Here is an 18,855-nt window from a genome sequence, read left to right as displayed (position 1 = left end):
GTTCATTCAGGCGCAATGGCGCCTATACCCATCAAGTTTCAGGAGCTGGTTCAACTCTCTAATGTTGGGGTGGACACACAGTCTATTGGCTTCAACTCCTGTGTAGGCCCATCTTCCCATTGCCGGCACACCGTTTCATGCCACTGACGGACGTCTTTTGATTCATTGATCCACACTAACTTTGCACCACCACGCAGACACTGGAATCCGATTCGTTCGTTTGCCTTCGCGAGAAGAAGAACGATGCTGCCCAGCCCGAAGTTGTCATTGTGGAGCTCAAGAATGAAAACAGCGTCACTCGACGGCCCATCAAGGCCGACAGTGCCATTATGCACTGGAACAAACAAATCATTGCCTTGAAGGCCCAGTCAAGGACGCTTCAGATTTTCGATCTCGAACAAAAGAAGAAGCTCAAATCATGCACAATGAACGAGGATGTCCAGTTTTGGAAGTGGATCAGTGAATCTACTCTCGGCCTTGTCACGACCAGCAGTGTTTATCACTGGGACGTGTACGATGCCAGCCAAGAAGCTCCTTCTAAAATATTCGACCGAAACCCCAATCTGAATGTGCGCGATTCCCCTTCTCCCTCTTGCAGCCTTTTGTTCCGTCTCTCCGCATGCGGTGTCATGCTGTGGCTAACATTCAGTCGCCTGCCAGGGTTGTCAAATCATCAACTACCGTACTAACGAGGACGGTAAGTGGATGGTTGTGGTGGGCATCTCCTCTCAGCAAGGCCGCGTGGGAGGAGCCATGCAATTGTACTCCAAGGACCGCGGCATCAGCCAGTCTATCGAAGGTCACGCTGCTTCCTTTGCATCTATTCGACTCGAAGGTGCTCCTCAAGACACCAAGCTCTTCAGCTTCGCTGTCAGAAGTGCTACTGGAGCTAAAGTGCACGTTGTTGAGGTCGACCATGTCGACTCCAACCCCGTCTTCCCGAAGAAGGCTGTCGAAATTTTCTTCCCGCCCGAGGCCGTCAATGACTTCCCGGTTGCTCTACAGATATCCCAGAAGTATGGTATTATTTTCATGGTCACGAAGTACGGCTTCATTCACTTGTACGATATAGAGACAGGCACCTTGCTCTTCATGAATCGAATCTCGAGCGAAACAATCTTCACCAGCTGTGCCGACAGCAATTCCTCCGGCCTGGTGGCTATCAACCGCAAGGGACAGGTCCTGTTCGTCACGGTGGATGAGACCACAATCATTCCTTATCTTCTCGAGAATCCGGCGAATACACAGGTTGCCATCAAGTTGGCTTCACGAGCAGGACTGCCTGGGGCGGATAGCCTTTATGCGAAGCAGTTCGATCATCTGTTCAACTCTGCCAACTACGTGGAGGCTGCCAAAATTGCCGCCAACTCCCCTCGTGGCTTTCTTCGAACCCCCGAGACCATCAGCAGATTCAAGAATCTGCCCACCCAAACGAGTCAGCTGGCTTTCATACTGCAATACTTCGGCATGCTCCTTGACAAGGGTGGCCTGAACAGCCATGAGACCCTCGAGCTCGCGGGGCCGATACTTGAGCAGAACCGCATGCATCTCCTCGAGAAGTGGCTGAAGGCGGGTAAGCTCGATTGCTCGGAAAAGCTTGGTGACATGGTCCGTCCCCGTGATATCAACATGGCATTGAGCATTTACCTCAAGGCGAACGTGCCTCACAAGGTTGTCGCTGGTTTTGCCGAAACCGGGCAATTTGACAAGATCCTACCGTATACTGCCCAAACTGGCTACCAACCCGACTATATCCAACTGTTGCAACACATCATCCGCATCGACCCTGACAAGGGCGCCGAATTTGCGACTGCTTTGGCCAATGGCGAGCAAGGCCCATTGGTCGATCTCGAACGAGTCTGCGACATTTTTCAGTCCCAGTCCAAGATTCAGCAGGCCACGGCTTTTCTCTTGGACGCCCTCAAAGAGAACAGGCCGGAGCATGCTCGCCTGCAAACTAGACTGCTGGAGATGAACTTGATGCACGCGCCCCAGGTTGCCGAGGCCATCCTCGGTAATGACATGTTCACCCATTTTGACAAGGGGCGGATCGCTCAACTCTGCGAGCAGGCTGGGCTCCCTCAAAAGGCACTCGAGCTGTACGAAGACTCGGAAGCAATCAAGCGGGTCATTGTCAACATTCCGGGCAGCCCCAACTTCAACCCGGAATGGCTGAGCAACTACTTCGGCAAGCTGTCCGTGGAGCAATCGCTCGACTGCCTTGATGCTATGATGAAGCACAATATTCGCCAGAACTTGCAATCCGTCGTCAACATTGCCACCAAGTATTCTGAACTTCTCGGCCCGGTCCGCTTGATCGATCTTTTCGAAAAGTACAAGACCTCGGAAGGCCTGTTTTACTACCTCGGCAGCATTGTCAATCTCTCCGAGGATGCTGATGTTCACTTCAAGTACATCGAGGCCGCTACCAAGTCCAGTCAGTTTAACGAAGTCGAGCGTATCTGCCGTGACAGCAATTACTACAACCCAGAAAAGGTCAAGAACTTCCTGAAAGAGGCTAAACTTCCCGAACAATTGCCTCTTATTATCGTCTGTGACCGATTCAACTTTGTCCACGACTTGATCTTGTACCTGTATCAGAACCAACAATTCCAGGCGATTGAGGCTTACGTCCAGAGGGTCAACCCGGGCAGGACACCTGCCGTCATTGGTGGCCTGCTCGACGTGGATTGTGAAGAGAGCATCATCAAACAGCTCCTCAGCACCGTCGATGCCCACCAGATCAATGTTGACGAGCTCGTGTCTGAAGTCGAGTCTCGGAATCGCTTGAAGCTGCTGTTGCCCTTCCTGGAAGCTACTCTGCAGGCTGGCAACCAGCAGCAAGCTGTGTATAACGCCCTTGCCAAGATTTACATTGACTCCAACAACAACCCGGAAAAGTTTCTCAAGGAAAATGATCAGTATGATACCTTGACAGTCGGCAAATACTGCGAAAAGCGCGATCCCAACCTCGCGTATATAGCGTATTCCAAGGGCCAGAATGACCTCGAACTAGTAAGCATCACCAACGAGAACTCAATGTACCGGGCTCAGGCCCGTTACCTCTTGGAGCGTTCCGACAATGAACTCTGGAACTTTGTCCTCAGCGAAAACAATATCCACCGTCGGTCAGTGGTTGATCAGGTCACCTCGACCGCCGTTCCCGAGTCGACGGATCCTGCCAAGGTCTCCGTCGCGGTCGCGTCCTTCCTCGAAAATGATCTTCCCCTTGAACTCATTGAGCTCCTCGAAAAGATTGTCCTCGAGCCGTCACCTTTTAGCGATAATCAGAACCTGCAGAACCTTCTCATGTTCACAGCTGCCAAGGCCGACAAGGGCCGTGTCATGGACTACGTTCACAAACTCGATGGCTACAGCGCTGACGACATTGCCACCTCTTGCATCGATGTTGGTTTGTTTGAAGAAGCCTTTGAGATCTACAAAAAGGCCGATAACAAAGCCGCGGCTGTCGACGTTCTTGTGAACCACGTTGTCAGTATCGATAGGTCTCAAGCTTATGCCGAGGAGGTAGACATTCCTGAAGTATGGAGCAAAGTTGCCAAGGCTCAGCTTGATGGCCTTCGCGTCCCCGATGCCATTGATTCCTATATCAAGGCCGAGGATGCCAGGAACCACACGGAAGTGATTGAAACAGCCACTCATGCTGGCAAGAATGAGGAATTGGTCAAGTATCTCCGCATGGCGCGCAAGACTCTGAGGGAACCCGTCATCGATACCGCGTTAGCTTTCTCATATGCTCGCCTCGATCAGCTTTCTGAGCTCGAAGACTTCCTGCGAGGTACCAACGTGGCCAACATTGAGCAATCTGGCGACAAGGCCTACGAGGAAGGATTGTACGAGGCCTCCAAAATCTTCTACAGCAGTGTTTCCAACTGGGCTAAGCTTGCCACCACTCTTGTCCACCTTGGCGAATACCAGGCCGCGGTGGATTGCGCCCGCAAAGCAAACAACATCAAAGTTTGGAAGCAGGTTCACGAAGCCTGCGTCCAGAAGAAGGAGTTCCGCCTCGCCCAGATCTGCGGTCTCAACCTCATTGTTGATGCCGAGCAATTGCAAACACTTGTCAAGGAGTACGAGCGCAACGGGTACTTTGACGAGCTCATCAGCCTCCTTGAGCAAGGCCTTGGCCTCGAGCGCGCCCACATGGGCATGTTCACCGAACTCGGGATCGCCCTTTCCAAGTACCACCCTGAGCGTCTCATGGAGCACATCAAGATCTTTTGGTCAAGAATGAACATGCCCAAAATGATTCGTGCCTGCGAAGAAGCGAACCTCTGGCCCGAGCTTGTCTTCTGCTACTATCACTACGACGAGTTTGACAATGCCGCCTTGGCAGTAATCGAACGACCCGAAAACTCGTGGGATCACCAGCAATTCAAGGAAATTGCCGTCAAGGTGGCCAATCTCGAGATATACTACCGTGCCATCAAGTTCTACGTTGAGCAACATCCATCCCTGCTGACCGACCTCTTGGCTGCCTTGACCCCTCGCATCGATGTCAATCGGGTGGTGAAGATGTTCCAGAAAAACGACAGCCTACCATTGATCAAGCTATTCCTGCTGAGTGTTCAGTCCCAAAACAAGCGCACGGTCAACGAGGCCGTAAACGATTTGCTTATTGAAGAGGAAGACTATAAGACACTGCGAGACTCGGTCCAAAACTATGACAACTATGATGCCGTTGAGCTGGCTGGCCGCCTGGAGAAGCATGATTTGATATTTTTCCGCCAAGTTGCTGCCAACATATACCGTAAGAACAAGCGCTGGGAGAAGTCGATTGCCCTCTCCAAGCAGGATAAGCTCTACAAGGATGCTATCGAGACTGCGGCAATGTCTGCTAAGAGCGATATTGTCAATGATTTGCTGCGATATGTAAGTGACCAGTCCCCACGCGCACACCCCCTTTGAGGCCAGGCAAAGAAGAAGAAGAAAAAAGCAAGGAGCAGAAGAAAGAAAAATGAAACGGCGTTGCTGACCATGCCCTAGTTCGTTGACATTGGCCATCGCGAGTGCTACACCGGAATGCTCTACGCATGCTACGACCTCATCCGACCTGACCTCGTGTTGGAGCTGTCGTGGCGTCATGGCCTCAATGACTTCACCATGCCATACATGATCAACTTGGTGGCGCAGCAAACCAAAGAGATTGCGTTACTGAAGTCGGATAACGAGGCTCGCAAGGCCAGAGAGAAGGAGCAGGAGAAGACTGAAGATAACACGCCCATTCTTGGTGCTGGGCGCCTCATGATTACTGCTGGACCAGGTGGCAGCATGGGCAGTGGTAACTCAACAGCGCCATTCCAACAAGCAAACGGCTTTGCAGCGCAACCCACCGGCTACGGTTTCTAGATGCAAGTGCCGGTATGGGCCTTTATTCCAGCCTGGATTACGAATCGCTTCTCAGTGGCCAAGACGGGCGCACACAATGACCTACAAGGGGCAGCTACCAACTCCACAGCTGGATAAATGGCAGCAGAGGGGGGGGCCAAGGACTGCGGGAATATCACCGAGCCTCATGAAGCCGTTGCCGATCGCTGGTTCGACTTTTTATTTTTCTATTTATGGTTTTGGTCCTGTTTTCCACTGGCACGCAAAGGTTTAGATGCGAAAGAAAGAAAAAGTGACGGTGCCGGCGACATCGAGTCGATACGCTGGCGTTGCTGCCACGAAAAGAATTACTCGGCAGGATGGCGGCCTCAAGCTCGGTAAGTTCAGTGACAATGTTTGTTTTATTACTTTGCTGCAGTCAGACTGGAGGCAAAACGTATATCGGTCAAGATGAAAGGGACGATTTGGGGGGGGGGGGGGGGGGGGGAGGAATCAGGGAACTTGGAAGCTACCGCATGTTGTATGATAGTCATTAATCTGTTTGGCAATTCTGCTTCTATGTGCTGCGCCAAGCGCATATCTTCCGCTTGACAAACGTCAAAGATGACAATTCCGAGCGATCCTGACCTGACACCTGACACTTTAACCCAAGAGCTGCTTCGCTGCTTCTTGTCGTCCCTTGTACGCCTACCCGATATGCAACACGAGCCGAGAAAAAAAAAGCATGGTGCTTGTCCCCAACTCAGGCGGGACATTTGTACAATTTGGATTGGTAATGACTGGTGCGCGTCCTAATCATCACCTTTGCAAAGCCGCCTCTTGTAGTAGGCAACAGGCCACATGCAGCGGGCTGCACATCAGGGCACCTTGCCGGGGTTTGTGGGGTTAGTTGAGGGGGTTTCTCATTAATGGCAAGGGCGCTTTTTCGCGGTATCGTCGCTACGACTTCCGAGGGCACACCCTCAACGGGTATAGCTGTGACAGTATTCGAAAGGTAGATGTGAGGGCACCCGAGGGCGGAGGCGTAGTGGAAACTCATTGACCGCGTCTTCTCTTGGTATCAACGGGCTTGGGGTGAGCGGTCTTGAGCCACTCCCCGTTGAAGGCATTGATCAGCCAGTTATTCAACCCTGCTCATGGTCAGCTAGCTGGACGAACCTTGTCAAAAGGGGACGTTCTCGGGAGCCAAGGTAGGTGCCTTTGCGCGGTCTCGTCTGCGTTTGGCCTCTGCAGCAGCATCCATGCCAAAAAGGGGCATTTTGACGTTGGTAAAAAAAAAGGGGGGGGGGGGGGGGGGGAGGGGAATCCGGGTATTCGCGCCGGAAGTGGGAAAGAGACTCACTCTGGTACACCATGCGATTGGCCCTGTGGAAGGAGATGGAGTGGTCGCTGTCGGGGAAGACGTGGACGTCGTAGTTCTCCACGGCTTGGAGATCGAGGGAATCGAGCAGCTTGAGGGAGTTCTGGAAATGGACGTTGTCGTCGGCGGAGCCGTGCATGATGAGGAAGCGCTTGCTGCAGCCGAGGGCGGTGGCGTTGGCGATGGCGGATGCGTCGTAGCCGGCGGCGTTGTCGCGGGGCAGCCGCATGTAGCGCTCCGTGTAGATGCTGTCGTAGAAGCGCCAGTCGGTGACGGGGGCCACGGCCATGCCGTAGGAGAAGGTGTTGCCGGCGTCGCGCTCGAGCGTCTTGAGGGTCTGGAAGCCGCCGTAGGACCAGCCCCAGAGCGCGATGCGCGACGGGTCGACGTACGCGAGGGAGGCGTAGTGGCGGGCGGCGGCGATGTGGTCCTCGGCCTCGAGGACGCCGAGCTTGGAGCGCACGGCGACGCGGTGCTGCCGGCCGCGGAAGCCGGTGCCGCGGGGGTCGACGGTGACGACGAGGTAGCCCAGGGCCGAGGCGACGTAGCTCTGGAAGTCGACGGCGAAGCGCTTGGTGACGGACTGGGACCCCGGCCCGGAGTACTGGTGGAAGAGGACGGGGTACCTGTTGCGCGGGGTGAAGCCGGGCGGGCGGCGCTCGAGGTAGTTGACCGAGACGCCCGTGTCGAGCTGCAGCGAGCCGTGCTCGAGGAGGGGGAGCTGGTGCCCCGCGGCCTTGTCCGCGAGGGACTTGTTGTCCTCGACGGTGCGGTTGTAGCGGGCGGGCCCGGAGGGGGTCGAGACGACCCGCTGGTAGGGGATCCCGGGGCCCTGGTAGGACAGAAGCGCGAAGCCGGCGCCGGAGGAGAAGGAGGCCCTGAAGTAGCCCTCTTGCGACGTGTCCGTCAGGGGGGTCAGCGCGGAGCCGTCCAGCTTGACCGAGTACACGTGGCGCTGGATGGCGGATTCCCTCGCGGCGACAAAGTAGACGAGGTTGTTTACCACGTCCACCGCCGAGGGGCCGTCCTCCACCTCCCAGGGCCCCGAGGTGAGCATGACTGGCTTGGGGTTGTCCATGGGCGTGAAGTAGCCAATGTGCTCGTATCCGTCGTGAACCACCGTGTCGACGTATCCGTCATGCCGGCGGCCGTTGCCGGCATCGGCCGGGACGTACGTCATTGCGTGGGAAATCTCGAACCAGCCCCCGTCCACGTCGCCAATGTTGACGTCGTTGACAATCTTGGCTTGGCGCCTGGATGGGTCGACGAGGATGACCTGCAGGTGGTCGCCGACGCGGTTGAGCTGCTTGACCAGGACTTCCCGCCCTGCCCAGAGGACGTTGGAGACGATGCGGTTGTCGTCGCCGAAGGCGCCTGGCGCGGTCACGGAGAAGACGCCGCCCTTGGACACGTCGTGGTACAAGATGTCGACGACGGGGTTGTGGGCTCCGGGTTTGGGGTACTTGATCTTGCGAACGTCCGGGTAGGCTTCCTCGCCCGGGGCGGGCCTCTCCCCGGAGGGCCTCTGGAGGTAGTATTCGACGGCGTACTCGGGAACGGCGGTCTCGTTGGTCCGCAGAAAGGCGAGGTAGTTGCCGTCTTTGGACCACCAGGTGGCAGAGCGGCCGGAAAACACCTCCTCCTCATATACCCAGTCGGGTATGCCGTAAAAGTACTCGGGTCCTCCGTCCTGCGTGATTTGCACCACGTCGCGGGACCCGGTGAGCCGGCGGAGGTACAGGTTGTTGTCCATGGTGAACGAGACGGCGTCGCTCCTGGGGCTCCAGTCGGCAAGCTGCACCGTGGCGTTTGGGTCACGGGGGACCAGCGGCTCTGCCTTGCCGGACTCGACGTCCAGGACAAAGTAGGTTGCGGTGAAGGAATGCCGCCAGTTCTTTTTCCAGTTGACGGCCAGGAGCACCTTTTTCAGGTCGGGGCTCGGCTCGCTCCATTCCGGGATCTTGACGTCGCCGTTGTAGGTGAAGTGGGGAGTTTTCATGAGCGTCCGAGATTTGGCAAGCGTGGTCCCCGAGCTCTCATGAGTACCAGCACCAGCACCGGCACGGTCGCCGTGGGCGCGTACGTCTTCAGCTACCAGGTATCCGTCTGCCGCGTTTCTCTGCAGCAAGAGACCGTCGTCGCCGTCGGGATCGGCGATCCAGCTGATGTCGTGTGACGCGGCATACCAATACCCCGTCAGTATCTGGTCCAGGGTGACGGCTTTGCCCTGACGTTCAGCGTAAGCGCTGCGATTGTGCTCGGATCCTCTTGCGTGCTTGTAAGATGCCGTGGCGAGGAACACGCCCAGCGCAGCGAGCCAGGCCGTCACAAACACGGCGCTGGCAGCGACGAGAATGCGGCGCAGGCTCCTGTCCATGGGTTTGGGTTCGCGCCCAGGAGCAGTCTCTGGTTCGCCGAGGAAAGGCCCCGTCTCCGAATCGTCGTACTCGCCTTCATCCTTTACTCGCGGGGGCAAGCGGCTGCGCGCGCTGGTCCTGCGGGCGGATGGATGCTTTTCCACCTCTTCCTGAAGTCGGTCGAAGACGAGGCTCGTGGTAGATACGGAGGAGAGGGAGTCGTGCGAAGGTCGGCCGGGCTCAGGGCTTGCCGGGCCGTCCGGGTGATGGGTAAAAGGGGCCATGGCCACGATGGCTAGCTGCCGCTTGGCGGCAACGGAGACAAGTGATGGAGCGACGGGTCGAGGGGCAGAAGGACGGCGAGGTTGAGGGACGAGGGGGGCGACACGACGAGCTGCACTGGCGATGGAGACGAGACCATGACGAGGGACCAGAGTCCCTCGAGTTGCAGCCGAAACCTCCTCCTTGATGAGTGATGAGCGGCGGTGAGCGACGAGCTATGCCTGGACAATTCCACAAGGCACGGGGGAGTCGAGGTTCTTGTGCTCCTCACGGCCAAGGCTGTTGACACGAGATGGAGTTGGTTGTGGCTTATTCAACGTCGCACAATAAGATGGACGGGACGGCGTCGCGCCGCAAGTTGTCGGCTGGGCGCCTGGGGATTCCGCACACTAGGCACTGCCTGAAGAATCAGGGGTGGCGGCGACTAAGCAGGTGTCAAAGCACTTACTATTTACTTCCTGCTAGGTACCTGCTAGGTACCTGCCATGCGGGACCGTGTCTTTGGAGCACAGTGTGTTGTGTTGAAAAACGAAGTCTCCAAAAAAAAAAAGAGGAAAAAAGAGGGAAAAAAAAAAAAAAAAAAAAAAAAAAAGGAAAGAGGGCGTGCAACGATGCTTCTCGGAGAGCAAGTTCAGAGGACGTCTTTTCCCGATGCTCTTGATGGTCGGCTATTATCTGTCCGCACATTCAACTCAACAAATCGAAAAGCCGATGCTGTCTCTGTCTCGGACTTGCCTTCGGACATCGAGGCTGGAGTAAGATGAGACGATCCGCCAAGCCCGAAAGAATCAGGCCGCACTGTCCAAAGCCCATGCGTCATCGCGGCATCACACAGTGTTTCATGAACGGGTCCTTCTGATTGGCCGTTTTTCACCGTGCGTGTACTGTGCAATGAGCCGGGCTCCCGGTGTTTCCTCCTTATCAATCTCGGTATTCCGTCGCACTGGGTTATGCCGAGCCCTTGCTTACCTACCGCCTACCCAACCACAGTCATTCATCCATCCATCTTACCACGCCGCCCGTTGCCACCCGCATCATTTTCTCCTCCCCCCCCCCCTTTTTCCCCAATCGCACGTTATACAACACAACCCTTGGACTTTCTCTCCAGCCACATCGCAACTTTCCTCCGTCATCCTAGATCCATCAAATAAACTGCCATCCGGCCTCGAGAAACTGCCATCCGGCCTCGAGAAATTGCCATCCGGCCTCGAGCTTCACCGCGAACCGTTTCATCTACTCAACACAAACAACCACCAACCGACAACATGTTTTCGCTAAGAGCGCCGCTTCGCGCAATCCGGGCAACGCCTTTGCCCATGGTCAGCGCCGCCATCGTTCCTCAAACGGCCGGCCGCAGATTTTATCATGACAAAGATGAGTGTACCCGCCTAAAGCGCATCAGCGGGACATGCTGGATGCGACAGGGTCTTCATCTGCTGTTTTGGAACGTTTTGGAGCGTTTTGGAGCCTCAAGCTAACATATATTCCTTGCACTGCTCGACCACTATAGCCGGCCCCGAAACCCAGGCTCCATGGATAAAAAGGATCCCGCTGTCGGCACAGGGCTCGTTGGCGCTCCCGCCTGTGGCGACGTTATGAAGCTGCAAATCAGGGTGGACGAGGAGACGGGAACAATCACCGACGCCAAGTTCAAGACTTTTGGATGTGGGTCCGCAATTGCAAGCTCGAGTTACTTGACCGAACTCGTCAAGGGCATGCGGCGTAAGTTTGATTTACCTTGATGCCCCGTTTCTTGTCTCCCACAGTAGTCGTTCACGCATCTTCCGTTTCCGCCACGAGTCATGATGGATGAACGATTGCGACCCGGAGGTGCCCGACTACTCTCAGAAACCACTTGCAACTAACCCAAAGAATAGTGGAGGATGCTTCAAAGATTCGCAATGTCGACATCTCCAAAGAACTTTGCCTGCCCCCCGTCAAGCGTACGTCTCGCCCACAGGTTTTCACTTTGGGGACAGTTTCGGCTAACAGGCTGCAGTACACTGCTCCATGCTCGCCGAAGACGCCATCAAGGCAGCCATCGCCGACTACCACGGCAAGAATCCAAAGGCCAAGATAACCGACCTGGCTGGCACTGCCAAGACGATTCGGGAGACGATGCAGCAAGAGGCTGCCTAGCATGACGACCTGATTGCGAAACGAAAATAATTGAAAAAAAAAAGAACGAAAAAAAAAAAAAAAGAGGGGGGGGGGAGGGGTTTCAAAGCGGGACTAGGTTGGGATGCTGACATTGGTTCAAGTGATGGCGCGCGAGGCTTTGACCGATAAACGGAAATCATCAAACTTTAAATGGGCTTGGCATGATTCAACTGCATGCCCTGGAGGAAAATGCAATTGTAACGACGGTATCTGGCGAGGGATGGGGAAGCGGGCACATAGCAAGACACTCACTACTGGAGAAGTGAAGGGGCAAGGAAGCAGGGTCAGTCACTGCTCAGGGATTACTTTACGGCCCGCGAAATGGCGTCTCGCACAGCGGTGGGAAGGGGCGCCAACTGGGAATGGATGGAATGGAATGGATGGATATATATTGATGCCAAGAAAAAAAAAACTCCAGGGCGTTCCACGATGGGCTGTGAAGAGTAGGATCTACAGTCCGTGGCGGGATTTTGCGAAACCAACGCTCGGGTCTGTTGGCGCTCTTGTCAGCTCAGCGAGCCGTAAGTCGTCGAGCTGTCCAGTCCAGTTCGTTCGTTCGTTCCTTGACGCTGCCCCACATGGCCATGGCGCTCTTCGTGTCGTCATGCTTATTCTCGGACGGGACAGACAATCCTACCGCTTTTTCTTCATCAACATTAACTCGTAGCCAAGGTACACACGCCTTTTACAGGCAGAGGTTATGCAGGATGCGAAACGCTGCGAGACCTACAAAGTCGCTCGCTACATGGTGAAACACACAGCGTGGCACATCTTCTGCCCTCGGGAGTAATTTACAACACGGCACTCCGTGCTGTAGACGCACATAATGTCCAAGTCACTTTTGCGGAGACACGATATAGACAAGACACACCAGACTTCCTTCGATCCTGAATGCGAGGAATAAAAGTCATTGACTTTGAAAAAGGAAAAGTGACGGCGTGGGTAAATCACGTGACAGGCCAAGGCCAGTGCCAACCCGCCCACGATGGCTGCAACAGGCCCCGACGAGGGATGCGCACGAGCTGAGAACCACCAGTCAACCACCAACCAACCATCCTACTCCGTGCCCCCGGGACAATCGCCACGGGCGTCTTTCCGCCAAAATGCCCGGACACCAGAACAAGCACGCCGAGGACGTGGCCCACGTCCCTCCCCAGCTCTCCGACCTGCACTGCTTCACCGAAACCGAGGGCGTCATCACCACCAGTGAGAGGGAGCCCCCCCCCCCGAAACAAACGCCGCCTCTTTTGGCCTGCTCGCAATAACAACAACAACAACAACAGACCAGAAGCTGACAAACGCTCGCCCCTGCCCCTCCGAGAACAGCCATGATGGATCTTCCCGGGTACCGCGTCGTCCAGGTGCTAGGGACCGTGTACGGCATCACGGTCCGCAGCCGCAACTTGGCCGCCAGCCTGGGCATGATACTCAAGAGCCTCGCGGGCGGCGAGCTCCGCTGGTTCACGTCGATGCTGTACAGCTGCCGCAACGACTCCATCAGCCGCGTGGTCGACGAGTGCAAGCGCCGCGGGGGGAACGCCGTCATATGTCTGCGCTTCGATGCCGGGGACATGGGGGGCTTTGCGCAGACGGCTGCGTATGGCACGGCCTGCGTGGTGGAGAAGGTGGATGACGGGGTCAAGGCGCCTCCTCAGCTGGCGTAGCCGGCTGGCGAGTCTTTCTGCATTGTCGGAGACGAGGTGTGGTAGGTAGTTATTGTGGTGACTGTCCGCCCGGATGATGATGAGACGCAGGCGTTATTTTTCCATGGAGGGTTTGTAATCCTTCTGCGGGCTCTGAGGCAGCACCCCATCATCATATCAGGCGCCCTGTTGATCCGCGTCCCTTGTTCCTTCGTCCTCCTTCTCCAGCCCTTCTGATTTCTCTGCTGTTATTCTTGGTCTCGAGGGGGGCGTTATCAAACGGGGGGTCTTGATTTCGTTGCCATTGCGTAGGAGTCTGGTGTAACGACACGCGATAACAGCACTTCGACGCTGGAAGGGAAACACGGTGTAATGACTCCTCTTGTAAAGACATGTATGGATCAGGGTATGCCAACTAGGTAGGGAACAACCAGACAAAGGGCAAGAGCAACAGAAAAAAAAAAAGAATGAGATTAAAAAAAGAAAAAAAAAAACCCCTTTACTCGTTACACGTTGCATCAAAACTCGTCAATTTCTCCCCCCCGCACGCCCGTTTTGCTGTGCTGCTTCAAATAGGGCCGAGCTGGGTGAGCCATCTAAGCCTTGATTGCCTGGATTGCCTTTGGAGGGCCCGTCGGCCGCATGGGTCCCTTCCTCGGCTCGTCCGCCTTGCTTATTCTGTACCTCAGCTTGACCCCCATGGCGGCGAGCTCAACGTCGAGATACCTGAGGGCCCCGGGGACAACCACCTGTGTCGTCTGGTCGCCGCCGACCCAGCAGTTGCCCTGGCCGTCCTCCCAGATCTCGCCTTGGACTTCCGTCAGGTCCACGCCCTCGGTCTCGTCGAGCTTGATGGCGCAGTTGCGGCAGCGGACCATGCTCGGGGCCTTTCTCTTCCCCGGGGCGAATTGGGACACGGTCGGCTGGACAGACAGGAAGGATCCGCAGCGACGACAGATCCATGACTTGGAATGGTCGGAGCAGTTGAGCAGCCGGTCCTGCAGGAGGAACGCGGTACCGTGGGCGATGAGGGCGTCGCGCTCCATTTCCCCGACTCGGATGCCGCCACCGCGCTTGCGGCCCTTGATGGGCTGACCCGTCGTAGGGACCACGGGACCGGTGGTTCGGACTTGGTACTTGTCGTTGACCATGTGTCGAAGCCGCTGATAGTATACGACTCCGATGTAAATGTCGGCGCCGAGCTCCTGGCCGGTGATGCCCGAGTACATTGGCTCGTTGCCGTGATAGTTGTAGCCGGCCTTCATCAGCTGGTGGCCAAAGTAGTCTGCCGCCGTCTTGTCCTCGTCAAACTTGAAGGGCGTCGAGTCTTGGGCCAGCCCGTGGAGGGCTCCCGCTTTGCCGGCCAGAGACTCGACAAACATGCCAATGGTCATCCGAGACGGGAAGGCGTGGGGGTTGATGATTACATCCGGCTGGATGCCGCTCTCGGAGAAGGGCATATCGACCGCTGGCCATTTTTGGGAAGCGACGCCCTTTTGTCCGTGCCGCGACGAGAACTTGTCTCCAATGACGGGGGACCGCGGCACGCGGAATTTGACAGATATGGTCTGCAGGGGCTCGTTGCCGCTTTCGGCCCCGATGAGGCGAACCTCTTCGACGAAGCCGGTCTCTGCGTCCTTGTACTTCTCGTAGTGGGTGATGCCGTCGAGATTGACGAGGTTGCCGTTGTAGTCCGGGGTGACGGTGTGCCACGCGCAAATGACGTCTCCTTCTTGGATGAGACGTCCGACGTGCGGAAGGCCGTCGTCGTCCAGCATGCCCTGGTATTGGGCGCTGACAAAGCTGTGAGGGGCGAAGCCAAATGCCTTGGTGACGCTCTTGGTAGCACGCACCCTGGAGTCGTCCTTGAGTGAGATCTTCTTGGTCTTGTAGATGGTTCCGTGCCCAAAGCCCCGTTCGTGAGCGGCCTTGTTCAAGATCATGGCGTCGTCCATGTCGTAGCCCGTGTAGGAGATGACGGCAACGACGGCGTTCATGCCGTTGGGGAAGTTGTCGAAGCCGTATGTGTTGTGAAGCGGCGCTCGGACAATGGGCGTTTGGCCAGTCTGCAGCCTGTATGATTTGTTATCCGTTCGGTAGCGGGTAGCTGCTCCCGGAGTGCCCATTGTCTGCTTGCCCATCTGGCACTGGTACATGTTTCGGGGCGACTGATTGAAGTCGGAGAAGGGCGTCATGTTGGCCAGAATGGACAGCATGTTGGTGGGCTCAAACTCCACGTGGGTGGAGACACCGGACTCGATCTCGTGCGGGACGACGGCGATGGACATGTACGGCTGTTCGTACGGTCCGATGAAGTCTTCCTTCTGCAGAGGCAAGTACTTGACGGGCCGAACCATTCTCGCCGGTGTCGATGCGATGTAGACGCCGGGGTACGAGCCCCCCTCTGACGGGGGCACGTATCCGATTTCGAGCTGCAGAGGTACGCCGTGGGTGCCCTCGACTTTCCAGTACCGAAGGCAGTCCCCTATCCGCCGCGACTCCTTGGGGGTGCACCAACCCAGGACCTTGCCGTCCAGCATCACCACGACGTTCTCGGCGGTAAGGGCAGTGGAGGTGTCGACGATGCCCAGCTCCCTGACGAGGGCCGCAACGCCGGAAGCGTCGACAGGCTCGGTCATGATCTTGCACTTGTGGGCCAGGTGATTCAGCAGACCGCAAGGGGAACCGTCGGGAGTGTGAACGGGACACATGAATCCCCAAGACTCGGGCAGAAGCTTTCGCACGGCGGTGGTCTTGAGCTGGGCGAAGAAGGCGCCGCGATGCACCATGCGGAAGTGGCTGATGAAGCGGAGAAAGTTGAGCTTTTCCGCCACGACTGTGAAGCCGGCTGTTTGCTGCAGGTCCAGGCCTGACGGGCTTTGCAAGTTTCCCGTCGAGAGGAAGTACTCGAGCGCGTTGCCGAGGTTCTCGTTTGCTTTTCTGAAAATGGCGACGGGGAACTCCTTTCTGAAGTCCTCGGACGTGAAAGGCGTGGTGGGATGCCGTCGAAGGAAGTCTCGCAGGGACGCCCGCACGCTGACGCCCAGGAATTCGTCGAGCCGTTCCTTGAGGATTTGGCCGTATAAGAAGCCGCCCAGCAGGATTTCTTGGTTTTGCAAAGCATCGGGATTGTCGACGGCACACTCGCCGGCGGCCAGAGCGTACAGTTTGCGGATCATGAACAAGAGCATCCGGAACTTGTCATGGTCGTGCTCTTCAGTCACATCAGCATTGCCCAGGTGAACGAGGACAATCCTCCTCAGAAATTCTGTGCCGACGTGGTAGTCTGACATGGTGTCGGGAACACCGAGGACGACCCTGAACTTCCCCCCCAGAAACGCCCGAGTCTGCGACTTTGTGTAGAGCCGATAACTCTTGTACGTCCGCAGAAGCAGCTCGATCCGATCCGTCCAGAAGGTGTTTTCCGTCGCCTTTGATCCCATGGGCCCAATCAATGCTTCGAAAATCTCCCGATCGTTGGTCTCCACCAATGCCTTGAGAACCATCATGACCGGGACCAAGTACTCGTTCTTGCGCCATGAAAATCGAAAGGTAATGTTCCCGTCATTGAGGTAATGCAGCGCGTTCGTCTGGGAAGTCTCGTCAGGTCGAACCGATCGAACAATTATACCATACGGCGTGTAGCCGACGCCACGGTTTTGGAAGCTGGGACGATTGATGGCCATGGGAAAGTTTCGCTTGTTCACTTGCAGCAACCTGATGATCTTCTCGATGCCGTTGACAATGAAGTAACCTCCCAGCTCTTCCGACTCCTCTTTCCGCCGCACCAATTGCTCTGGAGAGTTGTTTTCCAGGTAGCATCGATTCGACTGTTTCCAGAGGTTAGCCAGCTTCCACGTCTGCAAAACGGCGCCATGGCACCCCATTCACCAGAAGCACTGTATTCTAGAACTGTACCTTGACCATGACAGGGACCTGGCCCAGCTCCCGAACAAACTCAACTGGGTCGCCGCCGTTGACGCTGTACTCAAACGTGGCGGAGAGCTTCCCCCTGTAGGTAGCATGTCGCTCCCTGCATTCTGCTGGAAGGATTTCCCGGTTCCGCGCCGTCTTGTTTGAAGGGGGAACTTGCGGTTTTTGCAAGTGTACATCTTTGATGCGAATATCGAGGCGATTCTTCCCCTCTGGCCCAGTCCTCTCGTCGCCGTCTAGGAAAGTCTTGACGCCGATATCAGCCAATGCATGCGCGGCAAGGCCCTTTTCCCCATTGTCGCCAAGAATGCGATTGAAGGATTCAATGTGCGGGTTCACTGCCAGTTGAAGAGCTGGGTAGGCGGAATGATCTTTTGGGGGATTCTGGAAAAGGGCCTGTCGGCGCAAGGTATGAAACTCATGATCCCAGATTGTATCGGTGGCCGAGGGAGCCATAACGGCGGCCTAAGGGCTCAGCAGCCGAGGATCTGTGAGCTGCAGAATCCACGTCACTCTGCTTGAAGAAGAGAACAAGGCTGGAACTCAACACGGACAAGTTGGAAGATGACCGGTCTACTTCCTGATGCGCAGCAGCCAAGACCGAATGCAAATGCCGGGCATGGGGTCGGAATACAGGGGGGGGGGCCTCCTCAGTAGCAAGAAAGCTCGAGGCAAAGCACCAGACAAGCTGAGGTAATGTTGATGCGCTACAGCCCAGCTGCAACGCAGTCGGCGACGCGATGCACGAGGAGGGGGGGAGAGGGAAAAAAAAAAAAAAAAAGTTTCCGATAAGATCACGTCACGTGCCTTATCAGTTGTCGATAATGAGAGTTTAGCCGGCTGCCGAGATTGATTCTAGAATCAGAGTTTGTCAGTTGTGTCTGCAAGTACGGACTAGAGCAAAGCTCGAAAGTGAAACCCTGCCACGCGATGCCCCGGGCCCTGGTCATGCTGTGCAACATCGATGTCCGCTTTTTTAGGTCAGCCGTTCCGATCAGTGATCAGCGAGGAACATGCATCTTTCAAGCCACCAGGAACCAATCTGCCAGACGACGTCCAAAGTGTCACGACGAGTGATAAAATATGGCTGCTTCCACCAGGCAGGTCGGTCGACTCAATCGATTCCCGCTCCTGCTCAAAATACCCCTCAAAGTCCGCAGGCATCGTCACAATGGTGATCTTACTCTTATTAGATTGATGGGACAGCGGGACCCCGTATTTGTTGCAGAATTTTCTCCTCCAGCGAGCACAACCAAGCGGGTCTCTTTCGGTGCCAGGTAAGGCATGGCCGTTTTGCGCTTCGCACTCGAGGAGGAAAATGGCTGACTGGTTCTCCACAGAACACGAGGGCCGCAAAAGAACTCGACGTGATGATGCTGCTTCCTGAGAATCGAGTTGGCCACCGTGATTATGTTCTAGGCCGTCAGTTCCTAGCAAGTTGAACTGAACTGAACGCTCATTTGCTTGCTGACCACCCAGATGCCTACTTTTATGAGAGACGCATCGTATGATTGCCTCTCAGAGTCTCGGTCAATGTTTTCCCCGTCCGGGGGACGAGTCCACTGCCGGCAAGGGCCAGAGAGCAGCCCACACGTAACGTTTAGCTAATGTAGCTTGGCAACCATGCCAAGTAAAACAAAGAGGCTAAAAGGAAGCCCGATGGGGCCAGCTCAGTTTACCAATGTCCACGCCTATTTGTCCATTCTGAATCCCTTCCGGTTCGACACGGGTTTTCCTCATCCAGACCCTCACTCTCCCCCACTGACTATCT

General features: G+C 55.9%; 6 protein-coding genes across 6 annotated transcripts; 4 read left to right on the top strand and 2 right to left on the bottom strand.

Annotated features, from left to right (window-relative positions):
* Positions 1 to 15: 15 nt before the first annotated feature.
* Positions 16 to 5,370, top strand: UV8b_06723 (uncharacterized protein; the record flags this gene model as incomplete). Its single annotated transcript, XM_043144220.1, has 4 exons — positions 16 to 102; positions 198 to 569; positions 661 to 4,893; positions 5,008 to 5,370. The coding sequence occupies 4 exons, from the start codon at positions 16 to 18 to the stop codon at positions 5,368 to 5,370; spliced, it is 5,055 nt and encodes a 1,684-aa protein (XP_043000155.1).
* A 1,014-nt stretch (positions 5,371 to 6,384) lies between these two features.
* On the bottom strand, positions 6,385 to 9,350 carry UV8b_06722 (uncharacterized protein; the record flags this gene model as incomplete). Its single annotated transcript, XM_043144219.1, has 2 exons — positions 6,385 to 6,479; positions 6,692 to 9,350. The coding sequence occupies 2 exons, from the start codon at positions 9,348 to 9,350 to the stop codon at positions 6,385 to 6,387; spliced, it is 2,754 nt and encodes a 917-aa protein (XP_043000154.1).
* Positions 9,351 to 10,880: 1,530 nt separating this feature from the next.
* Positions 10,881 to 11,487, top strand: UV8b_06721 (uncharacterized protein; the record flags this gene model as incomplete). Its single annotated transcript, XM_043144218.1, has 3 exons — positions 10,881 to 11,070; positions 11,226 to 11,291; positions 11,348 to 11,487. 3 exons carry the CDS (start codon positions 10,881 to 10,883, stop codon positions 11,485 to 11,487), a joined length of 396 nt encoding a protein of 131 aa, XP_043000153.1.
* A 1,124-nt stretch (positions 11,488 to 12,611) lies between these two features.
* UV8b_06720 (uncharacterized protein) lies at positions 12,612 to 13,172 on the top strand (the record flags this gene model as incomplete). The annotated part of the gene is made up of 2 exons (XM_043144217.1): positions 12,612 to 12,714; positions 12,835 to 13,172. The coding sequence occupies 2 exons, from the start codon at positions 12,612 to 12,614 to the stop codon at positions 13,170 to 13,172; spliced, it is 441 nt and encodes a 146-aa protein (XP_043000152.1).
* A 575-nt stretch (positions 13,173 to 13,747) lies between these two features.
* On the bottom strand, positions 13,748 to 17,540 carry UV8b_06719 (uncharacterized protein; the record flags this gene model as incomplete). The annotated part of the gene is made up of 2 exons (XM_043144216.1): positions 13,748 to 16,981; positions 17,070 to 17,540. 2 exons carry the CDS (start codon positions 17,538 to 17,540, stop codon positions 13,748 to 13,750), a joined length of 3,705 nt encoding a protein of 1,234 aa, XP_043000151.1.
* Positions 17,541 to 18,048: 508 nt separating this feature from the next.
* Positions 18,049 to 18,455, top strand: UV8b_06718 (uncharacterized protein; the record flags this gene model as incomplete). The annotated part of the gene is made up of 3 exons (XM_043144215.1): positions 18,049 to 18,188; positions 18,278 to 18,361; positions 18,425 to 18,455. 3 exons carry the CDS (start codon positions 18,049 to 18,051, stop codon positions 18,453 to 18,455), a joined length of 255 nt encoding a protein of 84 aa, XP_043000150.1.
* Between the last annotated feature and the right edge of the window lie 400 nt (positions 18,456 to 18,855).

This window comes from Ustilaginoidea virens, chromosome 5 (assembly GCF_000687475.1).
Source record: "Ustilaginoidea virens chromosome 5, complete sequence".
Lineage (NCBI taxonomy): Eukaryota > Fungi > Ascomycota > Sordariomycetes > Hypocreales > Clavicipitaceae > Ustilaginoidea > Ustilaginoidea virens.
The sequence above is the reverse complement of the archived record's forward strand: the minus strand, read 5'-3'. Positions and strand labels throughout refer to the sequence as shown.